The 15,727-nt window shown below is 41.9% G+C and overlaps 1 protein-coding gene across 2 annotated transcripts; it reads left to right on the top strand.

Moving 5' to 3' along the window:
* The first annotated feature begins 56 nt into the window (after positions 1 to 56).
* LOC135304988 (pancreatic alpha-amylase-like) lies at positions 57 to 14,812 on the top strand. Of its 2 annotated transcripts, none has more exons than XM_064428050.1 (11): positions 57 to 489; positions 3,854 to 4,072; positions 4,672 to 4,818; positions 5,018 to 5,215; positions 6,516 to 6,746; positions 7,138 to 7,271; positions 7,357 to 7,479; positions 7,591 to 7,690; positions 7,882 to 8,003; positions 8,113 to 8,238; positions 8,486 to 8,789. In XM_064428050.1, exons 2-11 carry the CDS (start codon positions 3,902 to 3,904, stop codon positions 8,673 to 8,675), a joined length of 1,542 nt encoding a protein of 513 aa, XP_064284120.1. In that variant the 5' UTR covers positions 57 to 489; positions 3,854 to 3,901; the 3' UTR covers positions 8,676 to 8,789. The 2 variants fall into 2 exon arrangements, with proteins under 2 accessions (XP_064284120.1, XP_064284121.1); XM_064428051.1 differs by lacking the exon at positions 57 to 489 and adding an exon at positions 14,674 to 14,812 and having other exon boundaries at positions 2,354 to 4,072; positions 8,486 to 8,584.
* Positions 14,813 to 15,727: the final 915 nt, after the last annotated feature.

Here is a 15,727-nt window from a genome sequence, read left to right as displayed (position 1 = left end):
GAAGAACCCGTTGTGCTGAAACATGGCACAATTCAGGTTGATTTTCTATTCTTCATATTCTCTTACAGTATTATTTTATTGCTAGTATTACTCAAGTTTATTCATGGAGGATTGTTGCTAAGACATTGATCTTTTGTCAGTTCCAAATGCAGACCTGAAATCGTTTCATGAAGAAAAGTCAAAGGTCTTTTTTTTGAAGGAGGAGTTTGTAGGAAATACAAGAGAGGACTTGGAAAAGAGCTCTAGCTTTCAAATTCAGTTATATGTCAGACAGCTAAAACTTATCTACACTATTTGCATCTGATATTGGGTTTTGTTCCTTGACTCTGATGTATTGGTTTTGCATGGCCTGGTTTTTGGTAGCCAGGGTACCACAGAGGTGGCTTGTGTGATAAGCTGCCAGAAGCTTCCACCATTTCCAGCAGAGGCAATCCCTGATGGCTCTGAAGATGGACATGCTGCTGGCCAAAACTGGGCCAATGAGAGAAGGTGGTAATGCCTCTGTGCTAACATATTTAATAAGAAAATCAAAACAAAGTCACATGGTTTTTCTTCCAGTCAGAAAAGAGGAGGAGGTGAGAACAGACCTTGGGCACACCAAGGTCAGTGCAGAAGCAGGGGGAGGAGGTGCTCCAGGTGCCAGAGCCAAGATTTCTCTGCAGGCCTCATGGTGATGGCCATGGTGAAGCAGCTGTGACCCTGCAGCCCATGGGGATCCATGGGGGATGCAGAAATCCACTCACAGCCCAGGGGGGAGGTGCCCATGCTGGAGCAAGTGGATGCCTGGAGGCAGGGATCCAGTGGAAGACCTGGTGGAGAGAGGAGCCCTTGCTTCCAGGCTGGAGCAGCCTGTCTTTGGAGGACTGCACCCCATGAGAAGAGAGACCCAGGTCGCAGTAGTTTTGGGGGGTTGTGTGCCCATGAAAGGGACTCAGCTGCAGCAGATGAGGTTTGGCTGCTGCTCTTGAGAGCGGACCCACACCAGGGCAGTTCATGGAGAAATGTCTTGTGTGGGAGGAACCCCATAGCCTCACAGGGGGAGGACACTCCTCTCCCTGAGCAGCAGAAGAAAATCTTGGTGATGAACTGACCAAAACCCCCCTGCCCTGTCTCCCTGTGCTGTCAGTGGGAAGGAGGAGAACCTGGAGTGAAAGTGTTTTAAGGGCTTATTTTACTTCTCCTTATCCACCTCTCATTCTGTTTGTAATAAACTCCTGAAGTTGAAACCATTTTGCCCTTAAACATTTTCTTCCCATGCTTATCTCACTCGTGAGCCCTTTGTTTGTTTTTTTTTCCCTCTCCACTGCCCAGATGTGGCAGGGGAGGGTGAGCAAGAAACTCTCATGGGTGTCTGGTGTTGGGCCAGTGTAAAGCCATGACAGTTGTTCATACCCTGGTGTGAACTCAGTCTAATTTTGAGAGCAAGACACCTCTGAATGCTGGCAAACTCGTTCATTCTCTTAATGCTGTTAGATTTCCTGTCATCTTTCAATCAGCTTCTACTGCTTTTCCCTTCAGAGGGTCTGTGTGTTATGTTTTGGTGCAGGGATTGAGAGACACAGACCATACTATGCAAGCAAAACCATTTATTACAGTAGTTCACCAGTATTTATAGGTCTCTAAGTTCTGTCCAAAGTTTTCCACTCAGACTCCTTTGCTCCTGTTCTGTTAGTAACACAATCTTCTCAGTTATCATTCTTTCACCAGCAATGTTCTTGTTACATTCTTTTGCCAGAGCAGTCACAGTGACCAGATAGGATGTCTTCACTTTTGTCCTTTCCTTGAGTTTCTCTCTCCTAGGGCCAGGAGGATGATGGCACCATCCAGCTCAGCTTCTGTGGCTTTCTGATCTTTCACATTTCCCCCTTTTTTTGGTTTTTTGACTCTTAAGTAATTTTGACTCTATCATTACAAAAAAGTTACTGGAAATCTGTCATACAAGAGTTAAACATGAAGGAACAACATGTAGGTAAACAACTGTTCCGTGACCAAAATAGCAGCAACATGGATTTACTGGAGGTTTTAAACTGCTGCAGATCAAATTCAAGGTTATAGGACTTCGTTAATGACTGTCAGTGAATCATCTCTCCAGTAAACAATCCTGTTAAAATCACAGCTCCCTGAAAATACAAGGTTAATTTTAACAAATGTATTTTAATGCATCCTGCAGGCACTCTAACAGTGTTGTGCCATGGCTTCAGTACTGCGTGCAGGGCTCGGTGCTGCCGTGCAGGAGCTGCTGGGCGGCTCTCGGCAGGCACAGACCGGGGACCCGCAGGTCAGCGCTGCTGCCTGGCACGGGAGGAGGCGGGAGAGCTCAGACAAGCCAGGGGGGCTTTCAAGCCCAGGGGGTTAATGCCAGCCATGGGGTATTACCCTGGGCAGGGGCAGCTCCGAGGGGGCTCCACCACTGCCAGCAGCACCGCGCACCAAATTGAGGATCGACCCATTCTGTGGATTTGTTCTCAGGGTATGTCTTGGATCTACAACCAGGTTCGTTATCAGTATCTTTCATGTTACTCCTGTTGCAACTGCTTACAGGAGTTTTTTAATGTCAAGGTCTCTTTCATTTAGGAAAGAGGTACAGGGTGTTTAACCCATTATGACAGTGGCTCCAGTTTGGAGAAATTACTGTACTATTTTTAAGTTGCACTGACACTACTGGAACACCTCCCCAATACTCACAATTCCATGGTTTTTCATCCAACAAACGCTGCTGATGTAACTTAATCAGCTGTGCCAGCATCTTGCTTTCCCTCGGATTGTGACTCACAAAGAACGACCCAACTCATCCTTCCTAGGCAGAGGGGGATGTTAAAAACTCCTCTGCAGAGTCCTTGCCTGTTGCTGAGGGGGCACCAGGATTCTTTCCCGGCACCCTCCTGAGCTTAAAGAGTTTCTAAAATAGCTCTCCAGAGAGGTACAAAACCAGCTTCGATCTTATCACTTTTCATCACCCATTCATCCCACAGTTCCACTGGGAAAGCCATGCTGGCCTTTAACCCTTTAACATGTGATTCTGACTAGCGTAATATCATTTTAAGAGAATGAGAAGCAGCTGTTTTTCTGGGCTTCTCTAAAAGTTTATGTATAAGTTCAAAGACATGTTTTTCTTCTGAAGACATATTCCTGCCCATGTCCCTCACAGCTCACCATCAAAACCTGAGGGGAAGGATGCTGGCTGGCTCCTGCTTCCTTTCTGCAGCAATTCAGTTCTGTGGGGCATTCCCAGAACGGCCAGATAGGCAAATTGTCGTTCCTCACACGGGACACCATTCCTGGGGATGGAGAGGCACAGACCATGCTATGCAAGCAAAGCTGTTTGTTGCATCAGTTTACCAGTATTTATAGGTCCCTAAATTCTGTCCAAAATTTTCCACTCAGACTTCTTTGCCCCTGTTCCCTTAGTAACACAATCTTCTCAGTTATCATTCTTTCACCAGCAATGTTCTTGTTATATTCTTTTGCCAGAGCTGTCAGAGTGACCAGATAGAATGTCTTAACCTTTGTGCTTACCTTGAGTTTATCTCTCCCAAGGCCAAGAGGATGGTGTCACTAGCCAGTTCTGCTTCTACAGCTGTCTGATTTTCCACATTTTGGAATACTTTTGATAAAGTATCTTTGTTTATGTGATTAGAAAGAGTGCAAGTCTGGATTTGGGTGCACTGCTCGTGGACCACTCAGTTTATGATGACATAATCATTGTGAAAAAGTATTTTATCTTCAGCTGTTGAGTTATTCAGGAGAAAAACCAAACCAAATAATGATATTGAGCTATCTATCTAAATAATAACTGATAGCATTGATCCATGTGAATTTTGACACCTGCTAGAGGAACTTTGCCATCTTGCAGGCACATAAATAGCCGGTGAAGAGACCACAGCCTTACACTGAAGGCACCATGCGAATCCTTCTCCTCCTCCTGGCAGCTGCAGGGCTTTGTTGGGGGCAGTACAACCCCAACACTGTCCCAAAGAGAACTTCCATTGTGCATCTCTTTGAATGGCGCTGGCAGGATATTGCTGAGGAGTGTGAACGCTACTTAGCTCCTAATGGATTTGGCGGAGTTCAGGTGAGTTGTTTCCTGCCAGTAGTAGGAAAACTGCATTGTAATATATGATTCAAAAGTTGTTAATATTCAATAATTTGATTAATAATGTCTGAATTGGAGACAGTCATCTTCCTGAGGGGGGAGAGTAGGAAGTAGCAGCTGCTTTTAGAAGCAACTCTAACTCTGCAGGGCCCTGTAGGAATGATGATGGTGTATGTCTAGCAGATCAGTTACAAAGGAGCATGCTGAAAGGCTTCCCTTGAAAGCTAAGTAGAAGCTAAAGCTCTTTACCTTGTTGTAAAGGAAGTATGGAAGCAGTGAGGATTGGCATTCCTAAGGCTGTTGGTGTTACAGGTGAAAGTAATTCCTGTGGCTTCAGCCCTTCCATGCGCATGTCCTGGAAAGCAGGCCAATGCTGGACCCAGGCAACTCACAGGAACAAACCAAAATGCCTTTCTTGCCAGTGTACAAGACAGACATCTCACAGATCTGACCTTCTGCTGTGGGAGAGAGACTGGGCTGGGTACTAACTTTCCTCTGAGGGCAGAGGTCCTGAGCACAGATTTTGCCCTTAAAATGTTGATTTGATTTCTTATCAAAGTACATCATTTCATCTGCAGGTTTCACCTCCCAATGAAAACATTGTCATTACTAACCCGAACAGACCCTGGTGGGAAAGATACCAGCCCATTAGCTACAAGATCTGCTCTCGATCAGGAAATGAGGAGCAATTCAAAGACATGGTGAAGAGATGCAACAATGTTGGAGTAAGTGCCTTGAAAATCTGTCTGATGTGGCAAGAAGTGCTGTATCAGCTGAGGGAAGGTGCTGCTGTCCTCAAAGGAGGTGTAAACTGAGAAGAAACTGAAAGGGAAAATAATCCACTTAAGAGTGATGTGGTAAATCCCTGGCTATCACTTCTTGTGTGCTACAAGACATACTGACATGCACATATTGCTTTTCCAGGTTCGTATCTATGTGGATGCTGTCGTCAACCATATGTGTGGGGCTGCAGGTGGCTCAGGCACACATTCTACCTGTGGAAGCTATTTTAATGCTGGAAACAGAGATTTTCCAGCTGTCCCATACTCTGGCTGGGATTTCAATGATGGCAAATGTCACACTGGAAGTGGAGAAGTTGAAAATTATAATGATATCTATCAGGTAACCTTCTCTGGAAAAATTTTCAGACTTTTTTTTTTTTTACAAATTCTGTTAACTTTTTTTTTTTAACATATTCTGTAACAGTAAAATCAAATGGTGTAGTGCCTCAGAAAACTTGTGCTTAGTCACATGACAAGTGAATGGAGTGGTGACCATAGGTATGTGTGGCCCAAAATACTCTAAGTACTGAGGAATCAAGAACCTAGGTGCAGATGTTTGCTCCTGAAGTGAGCCCAGTGTACTCAGCTCAGCCTGTGAGCTCATTTTTGTGGCTTATGAACTCAGCAGATCATTGTAAGCAGCACCCTTGGAAAATTGAGAGCAGTGCAAGGTGGTGCTGTAGTTACACAATTTACTGGGATTTGTAGTTAGAATATGTAGCAGTTCTTTCTGAAGCTGTCCCTTCAGCCACTTTGCAACAATACATTATAATGTTTCTGCACTTGCACAGGTTCATGTAGGGCTTGCCCTTCATGGGTTCGGGTGGCTTCTGCTGTGGTAATCCCTATAACACATATCCCAAATCCTGGATTGCAAGAAGTTAAAGGTATTTCCATTACAATGTCCACTCCCAGTTCCTTTGGACTAGAGCATCATGTTTAATGTGGCAATGAACTCCTCCCCTTACCCCTGGTTTGAACTTCCCCAGACCCTGCAGTCCCTCAGGTGCCAGCCCAGGCCAGCGCTGGGATCAGAATGTCCCAGGGTGAGGGATCAGCAGCACAGGCTGCAGCTGCAGCCACAGCACAAAGCAGCTGTTAATGAGCCCTAGACTCTAATGCTCAGTGAGGCCAGTGAGCCCCATGGCAAGCACAGGAGCCTGCCAAACAGCAATGACAGCTGTGAATTCCATCTAGCACATTAATCACAGACACTGATTAATCCAAACACTTTGAGTCCTACGTTGGGAACCAAAGAAAACTTGTGGTTAAACTCAGCCAGCAGCTAAACATTACTCGTCCTACTTTCAGTGGGATGGGGCAGAGAACTGGAAGAGGAAAACTGAGAAAACTCATAGATTAAGATGAAGACAGTTTAACAGGTAAAGAGAAAGCCACACACATAAGCAAAGTAAAACAAGAATTTATTCATCACTTCCCGTTGGAAGGCAGGTGTTCAGGTGTCTCCAGGACCGTAGGGCTTTATCATGTGCAACAGTGACTTGTGAAGACAAAAGCCTTTACTTTGGATATCACTCCCTGCCTTCTTCCCAATCCAATACAACCTCATGAACCACCACCCCACCCCTCCTTTGGTGTAATACACAGATATCTTTATTTTTTTCTTTTCTGTTGGACAGGTCCGGGACTGCCGTGTGACCGGCCTTCTGGATCTGGCCCTGGAGAAGGACTATGTGCGCTCAGAGATTGCACAGTACATGAACCATCTCATTGACATTGGTGTAGCAGGATTCCGAATTGATGCTGCCAAGCACATGTGGCCTGGGGACATAAAAGCATTTCTGGACAAGCTGCATGATCTGAACACTCAATGGTTTTCTGCAGGAACTAGACCTTTAATTTACCAGGAGGTAATCTCCACATTTTCTCCTTTATGATTGCCTTTGTCTTTTGTATTTCTTTTGCCTCCTCCTTCAGAGGAACAACAATACATCTTCATCTTCATCCAACTTACTCTAGAAGGAGCTCACAATTTACTTAGAGCAGCCCTGCAGACATAGGTAATTTTGATTCTTAAAGATGCCTCCACAACAGATTGTCAATCAACTTTAGCTTTCCTTTCATCAGTCATGTTTTTGCATGTGTCCCTCATGTCTTATACTGAATTTGTGTTGCTCTACACAGCAAAATACATAATTACTTTCTTCTCATTGTAAATCAAGAGCTGATGTCAAGTTCTGTACATTGCATTGTTGGTCTTTGTGAGACAAAAAGGGATGCAGGTTTTCTTTCCTGTACCAGGTAATTGATTTGGGTACGGAGCCCATCAAAGGCAGCGAGTACTTTGGAAATGGCCGAGTGACAGAATTCAAATATGGTGCCAAACTGGGAACAGTGCTCCGCAAGTGGAATGGAGAAAAGATGGCCTACTTAAAGTAAGGATGAAGGTGCTGCAACTTATCCAGGATTCGCTGGATCCACCAGTTGACAGGGTAGCTTCAAGTCTGTGTTTTTGTTTAGGAACTGGGGAGAAGGCTGGGGCTTTGTGCCTTCCGACAGAGCCCTGGTCTTTGTGGATAATCACGACAATCAGAGAGGACACGGGGCTGGTGGAGCTTCTATTCTAACCTTCTGGGATGCCAGGTGAGGGATTGCTCTTGTGTGGATGATGCTTCTTGCTTTGGTTCGTTTCTCTGTGTGTTCTCTGGCAGGTTCCTCCTTCCATGTCTCATTCCTTGTTTGTCCACCAAACAGGCTCTATAAAATGGCAGTTGGCTTCATGCTTGCCCATCCATATGGGCTCACACGTGTGATGTCAAGTTTTCGCTGGCCAAGATATTTTCAAAATGGAAAGGTGAGCTGTTGATGCAGAAGATCCATCCATGGGGATTAAGGGTGAGAGCAGGGCCGGAGAAGTAGTCCAGGGCATTTCAGATTTTTCGAGTGATTTCCCTGTCCCAGGCTGGATGTGAAACTTTGATGCTCCCTCTAAGGGGCTCTCTGCATTTCCAGTCGGGAGATATAAAGCTGTCTTTTTAATGCCAGGATGTCAATGACTGGTACGGACCCCCAAGTAACGCAGATGGCTCCACAAAGGCCGTCACCATCAACGCGGACACGACCTGTGGCAACGACTGGGTTTGTGAACATCGCTGGCGTCAAATCAGGTAGGGCCCTGGGGAGAAACAAGGAGTAAAAGCAGTTGCTTTTGCTTCCTGCTCCATGTGGCTTTAGAGGTGTTGCAGGTGCAGAGGCAGACATTGCTTGTGTTTCCAGGAACATGGTTATCTTCCGTAACGTGGTGGATGGTGAGCCTTTCTCCAACTGGTGGGACAATGGCAGCAATCAAGTGGCTTTTGGCCGTGGTAACAAAGGCTTCATCATCTTCAATAATGATGACTGGTAAGTCAGTGGCAGGAATAGTGCCAGAGAGAACAACAGCATCCTTCCTCAGCAATCCAACATGAGTTATTTGAGTGCATGCTGGGTCCAGAGAGCTAAAAAGGGAGTGTAGGAGTGGTAGGATCAGAAAACCCAGGCTTTTCAGTGCCCTTCAAATGGGGGAGTAAGATCATCGTCAGAAATCTTACACACCAATTGAAATACCTGTTTTAAAAACAATGCATAAATCGTATTTATTTTCTCATAGGAATATGAATGTCAATGTGCAAACTGGACTGCCTGCTGGTACCTACTGTGATGTTATTTCTGGACAAAAGGAGGACAACAGATGTACTGGAAAGCAGGTGTATGTTTCTGGTGATGGAAAGGCTAATTTCCAGATTAATACCGATGCTGAAGATCCATTCATTGCAATTCATGTTGATGCCAAGTTATAATTTGGGAGAAATAGCCTCCTCTCTTTGGTCTGCTTATTACTGCTTCCCCCATATGTTGTTCCCTGCATTTTGACCATGAGTGGCTCTCTACTGAATAATAAATGGCATTCAAATGAAAAAGTAATTTTCTTCTCTTAATGAATTAGATGTAACTTTATCCCCTCATAACTAGTGGCAATGCAGTGGTAGGTTTTAAGGCAATGCAGCACTCCAGTTCCTGTGTAACAAAAACTTTGGAGAGAAAAAAAAAAAAGAATCCAAGCCAGCTGAAATGGCTAAGCTAAAGTGCAGTATTTCCAGAGCTGATCCATGCACACACACTTGTGTCCCAGAGCAGCCCCCTTGTGGGCTGTCAGCTATGAGCAGTGCCTATGTACAGAGTTTATCCCTTCCTTATGACAAATCAAGCCTGGGCTCTGGGTCACTGAAGGAAGCTGGGCTGTGCCAATCAGTTATTCCAGCCTGTGGTATCAGTGAAACCAGCAGGTTACCAGGTTCACAGTCAGCTTGTGCTTGGACAAAGCAAAACCTGAGCTCTTGCATAATTTGCCCCAGTGGTTTGAGGCAAGCGAATGCTCCCTGTGCGGGTGCTGAAGGTGTCTGAGAACAGGCATTGCTTCCACCTTGTGCCACTGGCTGAGGCATGGCAAATTCCTGCCTCTGGTGTGTTAGGCACCCTTCTTCTCTAATATCTCAAAGAAATATGCAAACAGAGCACAGCTTTGGCAGCTTTCCCAAATCCCTTGGCAGCTGTGAGAAAATGCTGAGGTAAAAGCAAGTGTGCAGGCCTTGCTCTAAGTCAGAATCTCTGCTAGGCCAAAAGTGCTGAGTGCATCCCATTCTGGAGGGAAAAATGGAAGGAGGTTGCTCCAGTTTGAGGTCAAGGTGCAGTTTGAAGTTTCCTTTCTGTGGTGTTGCTGGTGGATATTGGCTTGCAGTGTGCTCAAGGGCTCCGAGCGTCTGTCAGGGCAGTCAGGCTGTGGGAAGGGTCCCTGGCCCAGCACTGGACCTCCCCTCTGTCTCCCTGCATCTCCTGGATCCCTGCACTTGGCCCCTGCGTCAGTGGAGAGGTGCCAGAGATCTGGGGACTGGTGGCAGGGGCTCATGGCCTTTGCGAACCGGTGATTGTCCCACGGGGCAGGCCAGGGAGTGCTCGCGCCCCTCTGAAATGGACAGGAGCTGTCTTAAGGCCTGCATTCAGCTCTACCCCTCAGAAACCAGGATTCCATCCTCTGTCATTCAGACACGGCCCAACCCCAAATGGAATAATCAGTTCACATGTCAAATTGCAAACCCACCCCCAAGCCCCACAGCTTTTGTGGCAAATGAGTGAAATGACACCCACTGATCTGAGGTGTCCATAAATCAACAGGCTGAATATGGAGAAGGTTGTCTGTGCCTGTGAACACATGGATCATACTGCTGATCTCTAAGTTTTCAAAAGAATGTTAGTATTATAAAATATTTATCATTTCCATTGCTACTCTTCTATGTGAAGTGATGAGAGTGAGGCCTTCATTTTTTTTATAGAAGTGTTCAATGAAAAATTGAAATTATGTTATGAAATTATCAAATTTAAGGTATTTGCTGGGGAAGAACAGGAAGGCACAACAGATCTGCTGGATTGTAAAATTTTAGGAATTTTTGGCACAATGGAATATTTCATTTTCTGTTAGAAACAGTGCTCATTTTCATTGGCCAGACTATGAATTTAGCTGTGTAATTAATCTCTGATTCTAAAAAACACATTGTAAATTTACACTTATGTTAATTTTTTCTTTTTTTTTTTTTCTATTTATTTTTCTTTTTATCTTCCTCTTTTATGGTTTTTTTTTAATTTTTTCTTTTTTTCTTTTTGGGTTTTTTTCCCCTCATTAGGTCTGTCTCTAAGTGCAGCTTTCAGCATAATAGTGATCAGAATTTAATGGAAGTGCAGTACAATAAAGCAAAGTGAACAGCTGCCTGTATGTACAACTGCTCACTGCTACTATTTATGTCAAATATATATATATAGATAGACAGACACATTCAGACAGTAAGCACTTTCACATTCATCCAAACAAAAATGTTGTGATTTGATAATTTATCCTTCTAGTGGGTTTAATCCACAGAGTTAAAATTGTATATTTATCAGATAAGTGGAAATAAACAGTGAGATTAGAAAAGCCATGAACCGCTACTGTACTATGAGTGGACCAGAAAGTTGTTTACTGAATTATTCATGGCAACTTATTTTCTCAGCTAAGTGCAAAGAAAAAATATAGAAACTTTTGTTCAGCTCTGCATGCCTTTGTGTCAGCTTATTATTTCCCTGAATCACTGTTACTTTTCTAAGAGAAGAAGAGGTTCTGTAAAGGGAAACTAACAATCTATTGTTTCTTTTATGGAGACTGTAAAAATTTTATTCAAGTTATTTTCTTTTAAGAGGAAACAAATGAAAAACTCAACACACAAAACTAACTTTTAAATTGCTGATCGTGTGTTTATCTGCAGTCTGTGTTTTTAATAGTTTCAGTGTATTAGTCTCATTGCCCAATTCTGAACAGTATACAGATATTCTCTTTGCAAGTGTTTTCATGCTGTGGCAATTTTAATTTTGCCTTAATGTTAAATCAGAATGCTTGCAAGAATGAATGCTGGTGACACTGTGTGAGATGATAGTGGTGAATTATCTTCAGTCAGTAGAGAAAAAATTAGAGTGAGTGCTCGAATTTTCACCCAGTTGGCACACTAAAGCACTTAGGGTGGGGATAAATAGCCAAATTATTTAGTGTAGGATTAAGAAAGATGCTGTAAGAGAGCAGTAAAGTGTGAGCTGTGCTGTGGCACTTCTGAGTTGAAAATGGAAATACCAAATGTTTGTCAGAGAAAGACAAATGTTTGATATTTCTTGGTCCTAAACGAATAATTAGACTGCATTATCCAGCCAACAAGACTGAGAAGTAGCTATCTTAATTATCTGCACACCTCTACAGACATCTCAATCTCTCTTCACTTGTCGTTTGCTCTCCTGCTCTATAGCATTTGTAATCACCCTTTTGATTATATTTAAACATATGTCATTTGTGTGGTCTGGTAGAAAATGGCAGGACAATATTTTACTGTAAAGTTGCAGCAAGATCATACTGGGATCAAGAACATATCAGAACCTTCCTGCTGAGATGGACCCTGGGATATCTGCCATGGAATGCATGTGGATTTCCATGGGCTGGAATCATTGCATGTCAGAGAAGCTCCTCTGAACCTTGTGAAGACAGATAATGGGGTACAACAGCAAGTAAGGCAATAAAGGCTAATAACATGAGATTTATCAGTCTGGGTTCAGTGCGCATTTCTGCCTTTGCTCAAATACCCCTTGAATCTACCTTTTTCTAGACAATGCAGGTAGCAAAGCACAGCTGATATGTGCAGTGGGGATAGGGAGAGACCAGAGCAGTCAGAGCTGGGCTGGACAGAGAGCAGGGCAGAACAATCAGATGGGTGGCAAGCTAAAAGGAATACCAAGCTTGATTAAAATGTTAGCTAGAACTCTCTGACACCACAGAGAATAGGCAAAGTCCTAGATGACTTGCCTAGCAGAACAAACTGTATTCATGGGTAGAGCCTGCAGACTGAAAAGGGAAAAACAGGAATAAAACTAGCAGTTCAGCAAGCACCAACTTTGTGTCTTGTAGATAGGACATGCATGCTTTAACTGGGGAAAGATCTTAGAGCAGCTGTGAATGATAGAACTTTATGGTGCTGTAACCTCTAGCAAACTTTTTACTTTGTCATAAAAGTAAAGACCTTGTGCTGACAAATAGATGGCCATATTTTAGTATCAGGCTTGTAAGCTATATAAGAATGGGATGTTAAAATCTCTTGATAAGAGAACTCAGATGATACAAAGAGAGAAGGAAATGTATCATAAAAATATGAGCAATGGATTTGGATCTAGTTGTCTACTGTTCTTTAGAATCCATTTCAGTATCTCTCCTACAAACGTTTAAAGTAGCCATCTTTTACATATAATAACTACCACATTCATTGCCAGCCTCGATATCATAAATTAAGTTGTGGTCTCTACATAAATACCCCATTGCTTGACAAGGGAAGCAAATGTGGCAGCTCTGCAAAAAAAAAACCCTACACATGTAAAAACTGCCAAACCAGAAGCCAAAAGAGGTGCAATAAAAACCCATTTTCCTGATTTTTTTACATTGTGGGAAAATGCTTTCTAAAGCTCTTCAGGAGGAAAACCATGTTATCTCTGCTGATACTCCTTGTGGCACTGTGTGGGTATCAAAACCCCATTGTACAACCAGCCAAGTAATTTTTCCACCTTATATGAGACTGGACAAGGTTTGCCTTAAAAAGTCTATATCATATTAAAAAAGCTGAGAAACTGGAGAAGGGATGTAACTTCACTGTGGAGGGTTGTGTGTTTTTTTCTAAAAGAAGAAAAGATCCCATAATTCAGCCATGATTTACTGTCTTCCCATTTGTTATGCATGAAATACAATTGCCCATTTACATGTCTGCTAACTTTGGAAAAGTACTCATCTTCTAGAGACACAGGTGGCTTTCTGTTCATTTGATCTTCACACTCAAATGCCATGTTCTGTTTATCCCACCCTTAGAGATCAGAAGGTTGGATAAGACCATTGTGGTCATTTCAGTTGCACTATAATTACAAGACGATCCTCTCAACACACTTCTTAAATGTTTTATCTGGCCTACTTTGAACATGCCTTTGTTGATCCATCTGTAACTTCTTTTGAAGTGCTACTCTACTGCCTAATGGACTTTATGGGCAGATTTCTTTTTATCAGTTAGATAAAATTAACATTTTCATATTATAGTTCATTGCTCTTTAATCACCTTAAAAAACACCTTTTTTGTCCCTTGACAGTATTTCCTACCAATAGCAAGAAACTCAGTGGATGCAGTGTGTCAGTGTAGTGTCGAATAACAAGCAAATCAACAGCCACAAAATTAAATGCACTTTCATTTTCCCCTTCCACTTTTTTTATCTAGGTAAACACAAAAACAACAAGTAGCAAGATTTTTCTAGTCCTACGCAATTCAGTAGAATTTTGGCCTCAAATGATCCGATACTTAAAAACTCAAATTTTGTTAGTTAACCCATTTATAGTTGCAGGTGTAAATAACCTTATTTCAATGCATCTCTCTGCCCTGAAAATGTTAGGAAAGAAGTGGTCTGACTAGTGTAAAATCAAGTAGCATATAACTGTGTGAATATATATATACACACATACATATACATGTACACACATATATACATATATATGTGTGTGTGTATATATATATTAACTATATATATGTATATATAGTGTGTGTCCATACACACACATATGCACACATCTTACACATCCACATCTATGCGCTGAGGTTTTTTTCATTCCTTATGCTTCCACAATATCCCTTGGGCCCTTAGCTGAAAGTGAAATGAAATATTTATGGATCACTTTATGTTCAATTTCTGCAAATAATGTTTTAGGAATCTGAATTAGCAAATAGATTTATATTTCTGGTAAAATTAATGGTGCAATCTCACATTTCTTGTGCATCCAGAATTTTCATTGAGATCAAATAGATATCACTATGGGAAAAAAATTAGCACTGAGACTGACAAGATACAGTTAACTTGTTTTGTTTATGCATATTTCCCTTAAAGTGTTTGAAATATTGAGTCTTATTTTTTATTGAGAGCTAACTGAGATTAGAATATCTTTAAATATGCTTGTATTATTTTGCAGTGAGATGGAATTTTAATTCACCCTTATCCTAACAAATGAAGGAATAGTGGAGAACTTTTTACTGAAGCCTAACACCCTTTACACAGTAAAGCATCTTCATTCTGAACTCTTCCTACTCCTTCTATTTCTCAGAAATAGCAGCTCTTTTTCAAACTTGTCTTTATGTTTGGTTTTTTTTTTTTTTTTTTTTTTTTTTTAAGGAAACCTGATGTCTGCCCTCTCCCTTCACTATTTTGCAGGAATACATTCTGTTTCTACATGACCACTTGAAATATTTACTTGGAGGGAGGTGACCAGATTTGGAAAAAAGAGAAGAGAACAGACGATTTCCCTCTCTTTTCATGTGGAAGAGTCTCATAAAAAAAGCAGAAGAGTTCACAGATCTGCTTGGTGTCTCATTTCAAGGCAGTCACATACAGAATGAAATAACTTGTTCAGCTGTTCAAATACATTTGTGCTGCTAGTAATTAAAATTACTTTGGACTTTACGGAGCCTAGTGCTGTAGAGTACCTTGGCAAGAACTCTGCAGGGCATGGCTCCATGCATTTTTCTATCATCCTTGAAAAATAAAAGGCATTCTCCTCTCAAAAAATCAAACCATCAAGAAAACACAATTCCTTGAGTCGTGTCATTAGAAAAATATTTTCTTCATAGCTGTGTAATACTCTTTGAGATATTCTCTACACTCACTACATCATCTGCCTGTTTTTAGCTTAGAGCCATAATAGACAAATCCACAAATGCTTCTATCAGCAAAATTGAGGACTTTTGTTAGTAAGTGTGAATGCACAAATTTTCTGAAACAAATATCTAAAGATTTTAGAGAAACTGCCCATGCTGCCATTGAAGTCATAGGCACAATTTTGCTATATTAAAATATCCTGCTGTTTATTTTAGAAACAATATGCTCTAAGCCAGACATAGTGTACAAAACCAAAATTCTGTTGCTAATTTTGAAAATATTTAAATTGTGCAAAGTAAATATATTGTTTCTCTAAATACTTGTGTTTTTATATTACATATACACAGAGATACACAAAAAGGCAGTGTTGGATCTACATTTATAATATAGATTACATCATCTGTGTGTTTAATAGACCCTGCATTTGTATGGAATACAGCAGAATTGTAAGCTTTGCTGAGTATCTCACTGAATTGAAATAAATAGCTTAGGCTCTTCAGATTCCATTTTTATGCTCAAAAAACTGTCACCAAGGAAGTAGCTTTACAGAGTTTATGACATTTTCTAGAGATTTGCAGTTGTGCCCTGAATGCATTCAATTATACTTAGT

Source organism: Passer domesticus, chromosome 7 (assembly GCF_036417665.1).
Source record: "Passer domesticus isolate bPasDom1 chromosome 7, bPasDom1.hap1, whole genome shotgun sequence".
Taxonomy (NCBI): domain Eukaryota; kingdom Metazoa; phylum Chordata; class Aves; order Passeriformes; family Passeridae; genus Passer; species Passer domesticus.
Note: the sequence above shows the minus strand (reverse complement) of the source record. Positions and strands in the feature narration are given on the sequence as shown.

What these genes read in the sequence shown, in the direction of transcription:
- LOC135304988 (XM_064428050.1), top strand. Translation starts at nt 3,902, where the DNA reads ATGCGAATCCTTCTCCTCCTCCTGGCAGCTGCAGGGCTTTGTTGGGGG. An exon ending in ATTATAATGATATCTATCAG is followed by an intron (nt 5,216 to 6,515) that starts GTAACCTTCTCT and finishes TCTGTTGGACAG; the next exon opens with GTCCGGGACTGCCGTGTGAC. An exon ending in CTAACCTTCTGGGATGCCAG is followed by an intron (nt 7,480 to 7,590) that starts GTGAGGGATTGC and finishes TCCACCAAACAG; the next exon opens with GCTCTATAAAATGGCAGTTG.